The 16,986-nt window shown below is 39.0% G+C and overlaps 1 protein-coding gene across 1 annotated transcript; it reads right to left on the reverse strand.

Annotated features, from left to right (window-relative positions):
- Nucleotides 1-14,756: 14,756 nt before the first annotated feature.
- LOC103715873 (uncharacterized) lies at nt 14,757-16,742 on the reverse strand. Its single transcript, XM_039118241.3, has one exon. It carries the CDS (start codon nt 16,500-16,502, stop codon nt 15,528-15,530), a length of 975 nt encoding a protein of 324 aa, XP_038974169.2. The 5' UTR covers nt 16,503-16,742; the 3' UTR covers nt 14,757-15,527.
- Between the last annotated feature and the right edge of the window lie 244 nt (nt 16,743-16,986).

Consider the following 16,986-nt stretch of genomic DNA (forward strand, 5'->3'; position numbering starts at 1 on the left):
AGCTCTTAGAGGATTATCCCTCTCAGCTTATGCTGCCTGTGGTACCAGAAGCTCCGAAACAGCTTCTAAAGATATCCATTGGATGTGTGATACTTTTTCCCTCATTAACCGTGCTCCTGAAAAGTCTTGCCTTTTTTTTTCTTTTCTTTCCCCCTCTATAATCTGATTGATCTACATAAACCTAGAGTAGGGGTGCAAATGGGTCGGATGGTTTCTTGTTCGGATTCTAATTTTGGACCCAGATCCAACTCAATAGAAAATCGAGTTGGGTCCACTGTTACAATTTTTGACCCAACGGGTCATTCGGGTCGAGTCGGGCCCATGTATAACCTGGACGTAACAAAAAAAAATTGAATCCAGTTCGGATCCAGTTCAAATCAACTCATCCATAGCTTCAGAACTTGTTTGCACTCCTGTGGGCTCAAATAATTTTACATATTCAGATCGGGTCGGGTCGTCAAAGGATTGAAAATCCCAAACTATTAAAATTTCAAATGGGTCGGGTTGGGTCTGAATTTAGTAAACCCATTCTCGATCCAGAAAATGAAATGCGTCCAATTTTAGGATGCGACCCGACCCTATGGGTCCTCCAAAATGAGTCGGGTTGGGTCGGGTCACAGGTTAACCCGACCTATTTGCAGCCTTAGCTCATAGTAGCATTTGACACTGTATTTCTCACCTCATGTTCATGCTCTCTCTCCGTCATCAAATACGCTTCTCTTTGCTCTTTCTTTATTTTATAGGAAGAAGAACGAGAAGTTCACTTTTCTCTTGAAAAAGCCAAGAAACTGTGTTGTTTGCCATCTTTTTATTTTTTTCTTATATTTTTGGTATTCGATCTATATATATTGCCAAAGGTATTGTATCACCCACCGATCTCTCACCTTCAAGATCAGGTTACTCTCATAAATAATTTGAGAAAAGCTTATCGTTTACAAGTAAGTTGGTCACTTGTATATCTTTAAGACCAAATATGGATGATTAGATGTTTGCATTTCATTCCACCAGTTACCACAAAGATAAGTGGTGCAAATGATGAAAATTTGCTAGAGATTGCTTTTACAGGCTAATGCATGTAGTGGACCAGGGTAACTTTATGTGGGTTCATATGTGATTTTGCTCACATGACATTTGATGATGATGCAGTATGTGATGTGTGATGTATACCTAAACCACTTGTCAAAGTCATTTGCATCATAGATTTTGTTTTTTTAGGAAAAAAAAACAGGTAAACATTATTTATGGACTTGAACCATTCAAAGCTACACTCATGCAGTGCTTTGGAATTTAAATCAACCAAACCTAGATTACAAGGAAATTTGAAGATGGTTGAGAGAACAATCACAAGCTTGGCATTTGGGGACAATATGTGCAGGAGGAATATTTGAAATTTTAAAAAAAAAAAATAAAGTACTTCTACCAAAAGGTTAGAAAGAATTTAGGGCTTGTTTGGTTCACAAGAAAATTTTCTTTTCACTAGAATGTTTTTTCTGGAAAGATGATTCCTGCAAATATAATGCCTGAAAAAAGAGTTTTAGCATGTTTGGTTGATAATGAAAAGGTGACACATCCTAGAGTAACTTATATTTGCTTGAGTATATACTTTTTTGGAAAAGTTATATAAAATACCTATTATATCCTTAATAAAAGAAAAAATCTTATGGATTTTGATGGCTTAAAGATATTTTTGGAAAAAAAATTCTAATTTCAATCATGGAAAAGTAGCTTTTCCATGTCTCCTATGTAATTTTCTTTCTCATGAAACATGAGAATCTTATTCCTATGGGAATGCTACCTTCTCATCTCTCTTCTTTGAAAACTCCAACCAAACAATAGGTATTTCTTAGTTTTTTCGTTGACCATATTTTTCCCTTTTTTTTTCTGTAAATCAAACGAGTCCTTAGGTGTTTAGTAGATACTAAAATGACAGATTTAAAAAATATTTTTCATTCATTAATACATTTTTGAATTTTAAAAGTGCTGAATGAATGACTCATAAATAAATTATAGAATTCATAAAGCCCTAAAAGTTTGCTATTAATTTAATTAACACAGAGCAGCTTAGAGAGCAACTTTATGCAAATACATTGCAACAAACCTTGATTTGCCAATAATAACTATGAAAGGGACCTTCCACCAAACAATGTCAATGCTTCTAAGATTACTGGAAGAGCAATCATCTCAATTTAGCAATCAACTTTTTGCTCAACAAGCTAACAGATGTCACTAAATCAGCTTTGCTTTTTTGGTAGAGATGTCACTACCATCCACTGACTTCTAACAACTGTGTATGTCTCATAATTCACTATGATGTCCCTTTTTTTTTTGGAGCTTTACTTCCAAAAGGACATGATTATACCTCATGACAGATTGCACCAAACTTGATGTGTTTTGAGTCCTGATGTGAAGCTAGGTGAATTTATTAAAAATTTAAATGGCAATATGTTAGATTATCATCCAATGTACCTTGCTTCTTTAGGGTTACTTTTTTGACTTTGGATCATAACATGTATCACAAACATGAGATATTGTTTAAAGGAAAATCTTTCACAAAGCCATTATAATTTGAGTATGTTATAGTACTTACCACTCATCTCAAATTCAACCATGGCTGCTACCAAGTTGTGCACATCCAATCTCTCCCTTTATGTGATTGAGGAGATTCTTTCTAGCATTAATCTTCCAGATTCCATATCTTATAGAAGATTTTTTTATATATTTTTCTTTAAATCAACAAACATGAGAGTGTGATATCTTGTATCAACAAACAATGCGCTGGGCAAGATTTCATTATTCAATAGCCAACAATAATAACATAGGATTAAGGTGCCTTAATTAATGTGCCGCTGCAACTCATGTAAATTTGAGTTGGTGCAAATCACCCTGATTTAGTTTTAATGTGAATTAACAACTTTTACATATAATTTTACCCCGATAGCATTTGACGATCATTCAATCAGGGCCGGCCCAATCCTTAAGCGAGGCAGTCGCCTATGGCCCCGGCCTAAAGAAGGCCCACCGTAGGAAATGCCTCAAAGACAAAATAGAAAAAAAAAGGCCCCCTTAGTGAGTTTGCCTCAGGTCGACCCACTGCAGAAAAAAAGATCTCAAAAATAAAATAAAAAGAAAAAATACCCCTCTTAGTGAGTTCACCGTAGGCTCCTAAATGCATTGGATCAATACCACGTACTTAGACCACAATTAGAAAAGTCTCTTGGACCATAAAGCAGATTTTTTTTCTTTCTTTTTGACACCAGATGCGAACCATATACTCACGCAATACTTTTGCAATTTCAATAAGCTAAACTACTTATGTTGTAAGGGAAAATTAAAGAAGTTTAAGAAATTAGTTACCCGTTGTCCGAGAACAACATGGCTGTGCGCAAATATGTGATTGTCAAAAAAAGAAAAAGAAGAAAAAAGCAAAGTTTTCACAAAAAATCCAGACAGAATTTAGATAACAAATAAGTGCTAAAACAATGACTTAAAAAATCAAAAATTAGTCGATATATTTTAATTTTTTAGTTTTGAAATAAGAATGAGCAACTATGATAAGCAATGTCATTATTAACTTTGAGGCATTTGTTAAATTACAAAAATGATGAAGATTGGTCGAGTTCCTAAAGAACTGGATTATCTTCTATCATGACTAAGAGGAAAACGAAGTATCCTTATTATGCTTGTACCTTACACCAAATTTTAATTGGCCAATAGTAGCCATGAAAGGGATATTGTACCAGCCAATCTCAAAACAACTTCTATTGGTTGGAGAACCATCAACTCAATGTGGTAACCAATTCTTTACTCCAAAATCTAATAAAAGTAGCTACTATGGTATACCATCAACTGGCTTTGGACGACCTTCTGTGTTCCAGGGGTCACTATGGTGTCCATTTCATTTCAGAGCTTCCTTCCAAAAGGATGATATTAGATCTCTTGACAGTCTCCATCACAGTCTCTTGACTTCTCCAGATCAACAGACTTATTGCTTGTGGGAGACAAGGGGAATTTTATATGAAATCTTCAAGCACTTCTCATGATCTATGTCTTTCACTATGGGCCTCTGTGATTGGTTCAAACAGAAGGCATCCTTCTTTTTTTTTGGTGGATACATAAACAGAAGACATCCTATAAAACTCGGAAAAGGGACATGGTTCCAATGCTATTATCATAATTGAAATCCACTATGCACAAGGGAATTGATGTTCTATATCGTAACTAGGGCAATCGATCAATTTGAGCAGCTCGAATGTATTTGATGGGCTCTAAACTAATTGAGGTCAAGTCTGGAAACAACCTAACTTGATCATGCTAGATTGTGTAAGATTTTGAGTTGATAAAATATAATTAATGTAGTAATTGGCATATAAATATTGATTCAAGCTTAAACCCAAATTAAACTGAGATTGAATGAATTCGAAGAGGAGATTGTCTAAAACTTTAAATTAAGTCGAACCAAGCTTGAAACAGACTTGAGCCAAGTTTGATTCAAGCTCGATGCAAGCATGCATTGATTTTAACTCAATTAATTTTATCAAGTTGCTTGAAAAAGCTCGAATTTAGCTCAAGTAAAAATTAGGCTTGAAATAGATTGATCAATTAACTAAAAGTTTGGACTTGTGTAGTATTGAATTAGAAAAAAAAATAGTTCTTCAGAAGAGGTTCATGCTCCTTTTGTTAAAGTAAGGACAAATGATCTCATTCGTGATTTCAAAAGAGTTGAGTTAGTCAAGTCTATTATTTCATATACCCAAAAAATGCAGGATTCCTGATAAAATGTAAGTTTGATCATAAGTTTCAAGCTTGAAATTAACATCAAATCAACTCTCATTAGTTCTAATCTCAGTTAGACCTGACTAGATTACACCCCTAACCATAAACCACTTCTGAACCACATTACTTTTTTTGAAATGCAGCAATCCTTTCTTTTATGTGGCCAAATAGCCATACAAGAAATTTTTTTGTAATAAATTTGGACCCTATAGCATTATCTTAAATTACATCATATGGTGCTAGTATATATATGGCAGCTCTTTAATCTACCAGCCACCATATCACCCTGGTTCACATTCTTATGGTTGCATAGCACTTGATGATCATTCTGGATGGTTGTTGTCTTGTTGTCTTGGATTTGGAATCTAGGCAACTTTCCTTTCCCAACCTACAGGATGCCTCTAGAGTGCCCGACCATATATGAAACCACCCAGTCTGCGACCCGTTTGTCTCTCTAAAAGCATACTTGGTCGGACGGCCACACCACCACTTATCATAGCCCGAATGTTCCGAAGTAAAAGGTAGCCCCCTCTACCGTTGTTGGTGCTATTCTAAATCCATCCAATCACAGTAGCCAAGTTACCCTCAAGTATAACCAAGTTAACATAAGAGCAATTTCTTAAATAAGCTTAGTAGCAAATATTCTGAGGTTTTCACTACGAGGCATCATAGTTGGTCCAAATAATTCTAAGGTGAGGCCACCTACTCAATCATGACCATCATACAATACACATTACATAATGCATGGATGGCCATGATTGACAAGCTAGATTTCTCAAATTGATCAATATTGAGCTGACAGAATTTTGATGCTTCACGCCAAAACATAATATAAAGTATAGAGATATCTACCATCCTAAGACATTTTAAGGTGTATATTAAAAAGTATATTAAAATACAAATACTTCCAAATCTCAAAGTCTATCACAATTGGTAGGGCAGGCCGAAATGAAACGTGAAGGCAAGCAGCTCCCATGAACCACATACGTGGACTAATGCAGGTCCTTTTGCTGTCTGTTGTGATCATTACTTAATTGGTCCAATTTACGCCACATCTTTCCCGTTACGTGCACCAATCATCCTAAAGCTACATGAGAGGCCACATGCTTCATGTCATAGAAGAACGAATTCACTTCGGGAAAGCATGATAGAATTATAGAAACATGTTGGATTCTTTATGCGTCCTGATGTTGGATTTGAAATCTCTATTACGTGTTGTAGAGAGGGCTTTTATCCAGGCTGCTGAGATCATCAGGGCCATAGAGATGGTTTCATCTAGGATAGTCAGGGACATCTGGGATTCTCACCTTGCTGACTCAGTGCCTAGATTGTCCTTGTTTCTTGAGAGATGGTTTCTCAAGATGAACTTTGATGGTAGTGCGACTGGTGATGAAGATAGAGCAGGAGTGGGTTTTGTGATTAGGAGTCACGACTCACAGGTCATTGCTGTTGGTGGGCAAAGCACGGATGGGCTGTCAACCTTAGGGACGAAGCTCAAGGCAGCATGAAAAGGTATCTCCTATACGAGACGGCGGTTGAGGGCGGAGCGCATCATTCTTGAGGGCAACTCAACCACGGTAATTATTAGAGTAGCGTTGATATTCTATGGTTTTCATTGGGGGGTATCATAATTGGTTCAAAAAGGGCTACAAACCGCATACAGTTTAGATCATTGTGAGGTAAAACGGGATCCATCTATCATGATATATTTTGAGATGTATTAAATTGGGCATAAGAGCAATTTCTTTTTTTTTCGCTATTCATACATTTCTCGTATGGATACATCCAATAAGATCAGAAAAGAATAAGTCTTGGAGCGCTCTAGGCAACTTTCCTTCCCCAATTTATAGGGTGCCCCTAGAGTGCCCGGCCACATATGAAGCCACCCAGTCTGCGGCCCCGTTTGTCTCTCTAAAAGCATACTTGACCAGTTGGCCATACCACCACTTATCATAGTCCGAATGTCTCAAAGCAAGGGGTGGCCCCTCTACCGCCGTTGGTGCTACTCTGAATCCATCCAATCATAGTAGCCAAGTCATCCTCAAGTATGACTGAGCTAGCATAAGAGCAATTTCTTAAATTAATATAGTAGCAAATATTTTGAGGTTTTCACTATGAGGCATCATAGTTGGTCCAAATAATTCTAAGGTGAGGCCACCTACTCAATCACGACCATCATACAAGACATATTACACAATACATGGATGACCATGATTGACATGCTAGATTTCTCTAATTCAATGCCAAATTGATCAATATTTTAGCTGCAGAATTTTGATGCTTCATACCAAAACATAATATGAAGTGAAAAGATATCTACCATCCTAAGACACTTTGAGGTGTATGCTAAAAAGTATATTAAAATACAAATACTTCTAAATCTCAAGGTCTATCACAATTGGTAAGTCCCATGAACCACATACGTGGACTAATGCTGGTCCTTTTATCATCTGTTGTAATCATTACTTAATTCGTCCAATTTACACCACATCTTTCCCATTACGTGCACCAATCGGCCTAAAGCTACATGAGAGGCCGCATGCTTCATGTTATATAAGTACGAATTCACTTCGGAAAAGCATGATAGAATTATAGAAACATGTTGGATTCTTTATATGTCATGATGTTGGATTTGAAAGCCTTTGTGATTAGGAATCATGAGTCCATGCTGGTTGTGGCTGGTGGCCGACGCACATTCGAGTCATCTGTCCTGAGGATGGAGCTCAGGGTAGCATGGGAGGGTGTCTCCTATGTGAGACGAGTTCTGGAGGCCCAGTGCATCATCCTGGAGGAAGACTCAGTAGAGGTGGTAGAGTAGATTTTACAAGAGAGGTCGGAGGTCTTCGACCATCTGCTTCTAGAGGACATCAGACGGTTATTACAGAAGTATACTGTGTTTCAGATTAGCCATGTGTTCCGAAAGGCGAACAGAGCTACTGACTGGATCACCTCCTTTACTGTTTATCATTCTAGAGAGATTTTGTGGACCCACTGTATGCCTATTTCTCCACCACTGTGGAGTATTTTGACTTTTGACTTTATTGACAATGCTCAAGCGAGATTAGTGTGAATGGAGTATTTTGACTTTTGACTTTATTGACAATGCTCAAGCGAGATTAGTGTGAATGGCCGGTCCCCCCCCCCCCCCCCCCCCCCCCCCCCCCCAAAAAAAAAAAGAAAAGAAAATCTCTATTAAGTGTTTTATGCTAGCAAGAATACATAATACTTCTCACACATGCCCATTTCCAATAGCAAACTTGTGAGCTTATCAACTGGCGGTGCATGAGAAATTATACCATTACCCTATGCATTATCAGGTGCATGTGTAGCCAAAGTTGTATGATTCAAGAATCCTGAACCCGTAACGGACCTTATCTTATTACGCTAGCAAGTAAACAAGAACTTAGCCGCATCCATTGACTGAGACCTCGAGTTGATCAAATCCAATCTCCATCTTTGGCTAACTCCAAACCTATGTGCGAACTTTAAAAATAGAAGCCTCTAGATGTCATGCTGCGAACCCACCATTTGAGTCGGTCACGTGACACGGCCGCATGAATACTAGAGAAGTGCCTTAAAGATCATGCCAAGCTATTGGTCAAATAATCCAACTAAATAAATCTATTATGGTCAATGACTCCAGAAATTTAAATTAATAGTTAATGGCCAAATAATTCAACTAAATGGATCTATCATCGTCAAATAAACATGCACATTCAATTATAAAATTTTCAACAATTTATTTATATAAGAAAATAAACTAACTAATAAATCTGATGCTCGAACTCCACATCTAACCTATTTAAAACTATACATCTTGTAGCTCTTGGAAAAAAAAAGCAACAGATGGATATAAGCTTTCCAGCTTAGTAAGAATCCCAACCACCATACCAATATAAATAAATAAACTAATGATAAAGATAATCAGATGAATAATATTGGATGAAATAAATACCATAATATTATTCAGAAAACTCATTCAAAACAACATATACATATGTCAACCATCTTATAAAAAAGAAATATATATCACAAATACCAACACATTAAACCATTTATTCAGCAATAGTTTCATGTATATTGCAATCTGCTTCTCGCTATCTCAATTCCAAGTTCGATAACAATTTTTTACCGACTTTGAACTAACTAAGATCATAGCCCAGTTCATGACCGATAAATAAAACTCCAATACATAAGCCCATAGCGCCTATCCCATACGTAAGCCCGTCGAGACTATCCTACATATAAGCTCATAAAGATTATCTCAAATATAAGCTCATGGAGGCTATTTTACGTATAAACTCATAAAGATTATCCCGTGGAGGCTATGCCACGCATAAGCTCATAAAGACTCCCATACATAAGCTTGTGGAGACTATCCATATGACGAAATTAATCCAAACTACTTCTTATCAATCTGATTTACTTATTATTCTTGTCAAATTGATTCCAATTTAATAGTGTATTCCTTATAATTTTAAGATAACTAGAATCATAGTTCATATAGGCTCATTTGGCAGAGCTTTGGGTGGGCCACAAAGCACTTTTTGACCCTCCAAAAATTCTTTTGGATAAAATAGGGTTGTTTGGTAAAAAAATCAGGAAGTTGTTTTAGCTTTGCCAGAAGCTAAAACAGCTTCTTGGGTGAAGCTCTAAAATGTAGCTTCTTAGAAAAAGCATTTTTAGCATACGTTGGAAAGTTGTTTTGATTTATAATTTTTTTTGAACCAAAATACCTATAATAAAATATTATAATTACAGAAAATGTCCTTTTATATTATAGAAATTTGCAAGAGTTCCAACAAAAAAAAACAAAAAACCTAATCGCCCTTGGCTTTTTCATCATATTATATCATAATACATTGATATGTTATGTTATATAATATCAAATTATATTATATCATCACGGTATAGCATATAATATTATATTACTATATTATAATAATATTATATCATATTACATTAAATAGTGGATACAAGCCGAACAAGGAGCTTCTATTCACCGAGATTTTGGCGACTCGCCTGCTCCAGTCAAGAAAAAACAATGGCCCAAGAATCTAAGAAAGGAAGAAAGAAATTTTTAACAATCTTACCTTCACCTGTGTCACATGACTCACCACCTAACTTGGAACGAGTAGGCCAAAACTTAGCACAACCATACCCTGCCCATCAAGCAGAACCCATCGTTCCACCATCTGCATGCCCCCTCTTGGGTTACAAACCCTTGCCACCGAGCTCGGCTTCCTTCACTACTCAGCTTGCACGCCATCGGCAGAGGTTCGAGCTAGCTCTCTATTAAAATGGAGGTCCCAACTGTAAGCGGCAGGCACGACGATGATCATAAGAAAGAAAGAAAAGGAAACAAGATAGAAACAGTGGAAGATGAATCCAGTTTAATCCCTATGACTCAAGGCAAGATCCCGGTTGATGATGGCTATAGAAAATAGGGGGCCGCATGCGCGCGCGTGCCAACGGGCGCGCCGCGGGCTGACCGTGGACACGTCCGCAAAATTATCCCTGAAATGTCTCCTTTTTCTTTTTTGAGCCAACGAGACGTTGGCCCAAGAACCCTATAAATACCTCTTTTTTTTTTTTTCTGGACACGAAATAATAGAAAAAAATTCTGAAAAAATTATGGAGAAAATTTTTATCCTCCTCTTAGCCACTTTTGGATTTTTATTTTTGCACCTTTATTCAGCAAAGCTTATATTTTTATTCTTTTTATTTTATTTTTTGTTGGATCTGCAAGTCCGATCGAATTCGTTTTGGCTTCTTTCGAGACATACTGAAGAAGAAGTTTTAGGGTCGTCGTACCTCTGAGAAAGATTGCCGGGAGATCCGTACGTGGGGAAAATACTTCTTTGGGACAGTGTCTACGCGCTTCAACCTACCTTTTTACAGGCTATCTTCTTTTGCTTTTATTTTAAATTTAATATTAGTAGATATGTAGCATTTACAATTTTATAATTTAAATTTATTATATTAATAGATTTTTTTGTGCTAGAATAGATTTCTTTTGTGCTAAAATAGATTTATTTTGAAGTCGAATAATATATATATTATTTTTTAAAAATTTTCTATTAATTATAATTATAAATTTATTTGCTTATTTAGGTGATTTATTGCTAACACTGGTGAGGTGGAAAACGACAAAGTCTCTTCTCTGGCAGCGATACAGCTACAACAGGGCCAAACAATTTTATTTTTCCAAAAGGGGAGAGAGAGAGAGAGAGAGAGAGAGAGTCAATCAACAATGCAGGGAAGGCAGGAGAGATTTATTTATTTATTTATTTGGTACAATGGAGGCTCACACACAATGAGTGTGGATGCAGCCCATAAGATCAAAAAGAATAAGAGGATACAAAGATGATGGAACCAAAAATAGGTTGTCCCATGTGAAACCTCTGAAATGTTGAGCTGCGAAGAATGCCGCCCAGTCAGCCGCACTATTAGCTTTTTTGTAAGCATGAGTGGCCCGATAGAAAGTACACTCATCCAAAAGTCGACGGATATCATAAATCAATCGCAGCCTATCGACATCACTGCTTGGATCCCGAATCCACTCGATCACCATAGTCGAATCCCCCTCAAAGATAATGCGATCCACGCTCAGCACACGCATCGTATAGGAGACGCCCTCCTACGCCGCTCTAGCCACGACCTAGTGGCCACCGTCCACTCGAAGATCCGACGCCCCGTTTTCTTTGGTCTCCTTTTCCGTGAAACTTAGTTCTCTTATTTATTTATTTATTTATTTATTCGGAGTCTGAGCCATCTTAGATGCTGGCCGGTGCCGGTGAATGGATTGGGATCAGTGTTAGGCCGGCTGAGAGGCTGGCCCTTACACTAAAAACATTAAAGATGTTCGGTGCCTCCAATCTCGAAATCTCATAGTCGAAAAAGAAGGGGACACGTCCCCCAGGCAATCAGAAAATGAATATTATGACAATGGAATAACATGATAAAATAAGCTGAATGCCTCAGGTGGATCGATTGGCCCAAGGAGACGAGGACATAATTTTCTAAGAATGGCATCATATGATTCATACACAGTGACAAGCTTGACTTTCTTTACACACACACTCCTATTGCCATTCTTCTTTTACAACATAGCATATACCTCCTTTTCTATAAATTCTATGGGAAAGTTTATCATAATTCTCCACGTCAACGTGGTACACACACACACACCCCTCTTGAGTTGCTCATCTCTTGAGTTAACAAGCACGTTAAGTAACCATCTAATGTATTTTTCTTCTTGGTCAACATCACTTTCATGACTCACATGTATGGGAGATAAATACGTGTCATGGAGTTATTGGTTACAAATGAATCATTCAAAAGTTTTCTTTTTTTAAAAAAATACAACCATTGGCTTCTAAGTTTTTGTCTCTATCAATTAGGTGCGCTTCGCATGCAGCTATTACAAAATCACATGTAATGATCCAATCCGCTTCTATTATGCCTCCTCGCTTAGTGGTATTATGGAAAAATAATAAGAGGTTCGGTGGATTACATAAAAGGTTCGTGGCAACTATTGATTCAATATCACACCAATCGATCCTCTCAAATATCACCAATCTTTCCATGTCTCGTGGCAGGAGTAATTCATGTGTTATTGCACATATTTCCTCTAGTATTGCTCTTTTTTATTCTATATTTTGTGGAAGGATATATATGCAGTATATATATCCCTTGATTTTGTTTCTGAATAACAATTAAGGCAATGCGATCTCATGCATCCAAGGTTAATGTGCTAGCAAGATTTTATTATGCAATATCATAAGATCATCTGTTGATGTGAAGATTATATCCTTGGATTGAGATGTGACTTCTTAAGAATTAGTTTGTGATGTCATCTTATATGATTATCCTCATAATTATGAAATAAGAAAAGGCCAACTAGAAGGAAAGATTTGATATAATGATTTTTTTGCATTTAAATTATGTACACTTTCTTATGGAGATATTTATACACAATTCTTTTTTTAAATAATGAGGGCCAACAAAACTGGAATATATCATCTCAAACTCTTACAATTTATAACCTATAACCGTGATGTCAAACTAGAACCATCTGGATGATCACATTCATGCAACGCATATTTAGCTGATGCTAATGATCTCACGGAGCATTTAAGGGGAAGAAGGAAATGGCCAAGAGGACTAAAATCTAACAGGATGATTGAATACGAAAGAAAGAATATGGAAAAAAATTGAACCTGCAAGCCAACCAAGCCAAATATTAGCATAGTTTTAGAGATTACATAATAACTTATGTCTGCTCATAATATTTTTCTTTGTTAGCGTGATCCTGTATTAGTAAGCATTATTTTTTTTTTGTTAGCATGATTTTGCTCAACTTGTATGAGTGACTATTATTTTTCTTTGTTAGTATATTATTTTTTTTGTATAGAGTTTGTACACGAGTATATATATGTAACCCGTGAGATGTATCGAATGTGCTGAAATAGAAAAATAAAATTAATTTTCTCTTTCTCTTTTTCTTTTTTTTCTTCTTTTGCAAATATTTTAATATGGTATTAGAGCTACCAATCACCTAATCTGTCGCCATCATCTCTTCCATCATTGCTATGGTCGTGTTGCCATGTCTAGAAGTTTTGAAAATCCTCATTGTTGATCTACCGATCTCTGCTCCAGGGTGAATCAATACCTAAAGATCCTCTATTTTTCGTTGGATCTGCAAATCCTCTATTTTCTAGTGAATCAACATTCAAAGATCTCATATTTTTTAGTAGATTGCATATTATCTATTTCTAATAGATTGAAAACCAGAGATCCTTTGTTTTCTATGGATGCACAACTTCTCTTCACTACTTTTCTTCTCTACTTTAGATCTTCAGTCGTCTCTTCTCACTGTCGTTCAACCTTTTTTTCTCTGCATCTTCAATTTTATTTGTTATCTCCGACTTCTTTACCATCCAGTTCGAGGTCTCTTGTTTCTCTTCCATGGTCCCTCCGTTTACAAAGATCGTCGACCTTTAATTGCCTTCTCTCTGAGCCATATCCTTGCTACAACTACCATCTTATATGTGTCTTTTTGCTGCCACATCATCAGACAAGTCAATCAACAACATCAAAGACATGTTAGTCTATCACGTCAGTCAGATACATCGACAAAAATACCAATTTACTATGCTAGTCAGTCATGTCAGTAGAATCATTGTCTACCATGTTAGTTGGCTATATCAGTATTGCCAAACACATCAGTTTGTTGCATTAATTTTTAATCTGCAGCATTAGTTTCTATGCTATTATATCAGCTTCTATTCTTCCATATTAAGTTCTGTATTGTCACATTAGCTTGATACATCAGTCTGCCAAATCGACTTCTAAGTTGTTATATCAACTCCTAATCTGTTACATCAGCTTTTGAGCTGCTATAATAGCTCGTGTTCTGTCATATTAGGCTCTATGTTGTCACGTCAACTTTTGATCTACTACCACGTCAACTTCTGAGCTGCTATATCAGCTCTTAGTCTATCACGTCAGCTTCTGAGCTGCTACTTCAACTCTTGATCTAGTACATCAGTTTTTAGGTATATTCATAATCTAATTTCCAAACTTAAGTTGTCACTACTATTTTGAGTTTGAGAGAAAATGTTAGCATAATTTTAAGGATCACGTAATAATTTGTATCATCTCATAATATTTTTCTTTTTAGCGCAATCCTGTATTGGTCAGTGTTATTTTTTCTTGACAGCATAATCTTGTTAGATTAATTTTAAGGACACATAACAACTTGTATCAACGAATATTATTTTTCTTTATTAACATAATCTTATATCAAACCTATATTATTTTTTTTATATGAATTTATATATAATCTCTATGATGTACCAAATGTACCGATGCAAAAAAAAATAAATCATTTTTTACTTTGTATAAGATGACTCATACCACCGTCTCTTTAGATGATAACCACCATGTTCTCAAAAACTTATCCATGAACCTACATACCACTTCCTCTAAGAAAAAACTGATCATACTTGCACCATTATTTCTGTAAAGTTAAAATGCGTCTACCGATGGCTCAAAATGTAAACAATGATGGACCAATATAATGTCATTGGTAACAACTCATTCTTTTGTTTTAGTTCAAGTCAATCTCTGCAGATATACGAACCCGAGAATCTCCCTTGATTGTGGATTTGTGCCCACCCAATGTCATTGGGCCAACCCACGGGCACCCACCCACCCTGCGTCCTTCGCCCACAACCAGCATGCAGACGCCTCCTTTTAGTTTGTCTTATTAATTTTCTGGTAAGAAAAGCAACGGGCCAAATCTAGCTTACTTTTTTCATCTCATCAAGATACGACACCAAAAGCAAAGGTAAATCCCCACACATCCCGGGAACAAACATCGGAGAGATTGAGAGAGAGAGAGAGAAAGCTATGTGAGATTACAGTTCGTCAGCATAGAACTTCTCTATTCTCTCTTCCGATCTCTCTCCAACCTCACTCCACCATTTAGTTACATGATGCCACGTCTTACATTCCACAAAGCAACGTCCCATCAAGCATCTGCCACCTGGCCCCCTCCCAGCCTTGCACGTCCCTTCCACTGCTGAAACCTGTCCTCCTCCCCATCTTCCCATCTTACACCTCCACCATATCAGCCATTATTGCGCTTATCGAGAGCTCAAGGACTCCGTCCAAAAGATATTTACAACTAACCCCCTCTGCCATCTTTCTATATGCCATTTATTTCAGGTCCATCTCCGTCCTTCTATTTATCTCCCCAAGCTAAGGCTGAGAGCGGCCTTGACGTCGAGCCTCCACGCGTAACCGCCGTCATCCATCCGCCAGACGTCGCACGGCGCCGCCAGCGACCCCCTCCCTCGCCGCCGGCTCGAGTAACGCACGCGAACACGGCACGTGAACGCCCGGCACGTAGCGCCCGGCACCATCCCCCTCGTCACAAGCGCCACCCTCACGTCCTCCTCCTCCTCCTCCTCTGCTCCCTGCTTCCCATCCTCCGCCGCCCGCCCCACCACCATCCTCCTATAAGCCTCGTTGGTCCACGTCACCCGGTCCCACGCGTCGGATATGACGCCAGGACAAGCTTCGTCGGCTTCTAGCGCCGCTCTGACGGCCTCGTCGCCGCCGGGGACCGCAGCACCGACCTCCCCCTCCCGCCACGTGTCCGTCACGCACTCCACCGTCACCCACGACCCCGCCGGCCTCACTGGACGCGGCGCCACCACCTCTCCTCCCCCTCCCCCGCCGCCGGCTGCTCCTCCTTCCCGTCCTCGTAGCCACGCCGGGATCAGGTACGGCACCGCCGGGACCTCCGCCGGCGGCGCGGCCTCCTTCCTCTCCGGTGTCTCCGGCATCAGCGGCAGCGTCACCGTCGTCCCGGACCCCGCTGCCGACAAGTCGGACGAGGAGGATGACAACTTTTCTTCCTTTTCTTCCTTATATGCTCCCGTCTCTTCCTTAAATGCCCCTGTTACTATTTTTCTCCCTTTCCTTCCCCTTCTACCCTCCCTCCCTCCGCCGCCGCCTCCGGCCTTCCTCCTCGCCCTCCCGGCCGTCCTCGTCTCCGCCGGCGCCACAGCGGCAACCGGCGCCGCCGCCTCCGGTTTCGGCGCGATCGGCCGGAACCTGAGCATAATCCGGCCAACTTTCCACGCCACGTCAGCACGATAATCTCCTCCTCCTTCCCCTCCATACTTCGAGATGCAGCATCCTCCTCTCCTCTCCATCGCCACCTTGTAATTTTCCTCACAATTTTTTCTTTCTTTTTTTTTGAGGCGCCTTAAGGCAGAGCAGGAGGGGGGAGGGGCCTTAAATAGCTGGGGGAGGCCTTGACACGTGTCCTTCGTGGAACGTGTCGGGCGAGCATCGGGTACAGCGATTGGGTAGAAGGGACACGTGGCGCGAGGAGAGAAGGAGAGCACGTGAAGGCGCCGGTGTCGGAGGGCGAGGGAACGGACCAATGGGAGGGCGAGGAGTGTCCTTGGCTTCGACTCCCAACAAGAACACGCACAGGGGATACGCCTTTTCTTTATACGGAAAAAGTTAGGGGGGATTTCGAGAACAAGGACACGTGGACGAATCAGGATGAACGATAGGTATTGGTCTGCATAATTAGGGATGGCCGGGTGGGGAAGGCAGACACGTGCAGGGGTTGATAGGGACGTGGATTGCAAGCAGATCCATGGTGTCAAATTCTCTTGGAGGTAAAGA

Source organism: Phoenix dactylifera, chromosome 4 (genome assembly GCF_051530095.1).
Source record: "Phoenix dactylifera cultivar Ajwa chromosome 4, Ajwa_hap1_PhDact_Kaust_v1.1, whole genome shotgun sequence".
In the NCBI taxonomy this organism is placed as follows: Eukaryota; Viridiplantae; Streptophyta; class Magnoliopsida; order Arecales; family Arecaceae; genus Phoenix; species Phoenix dactylifera.

Excerpts from the sequence above, each read along its gene's own strand:
- LOC103715873 (XM_039118241.3), bottom strand. The coding sequence starts at position 16,502 with ATGGAGAGGAGAGGAGGATGCTGCATCTCGAAGTATGGAGGGGAAGGA.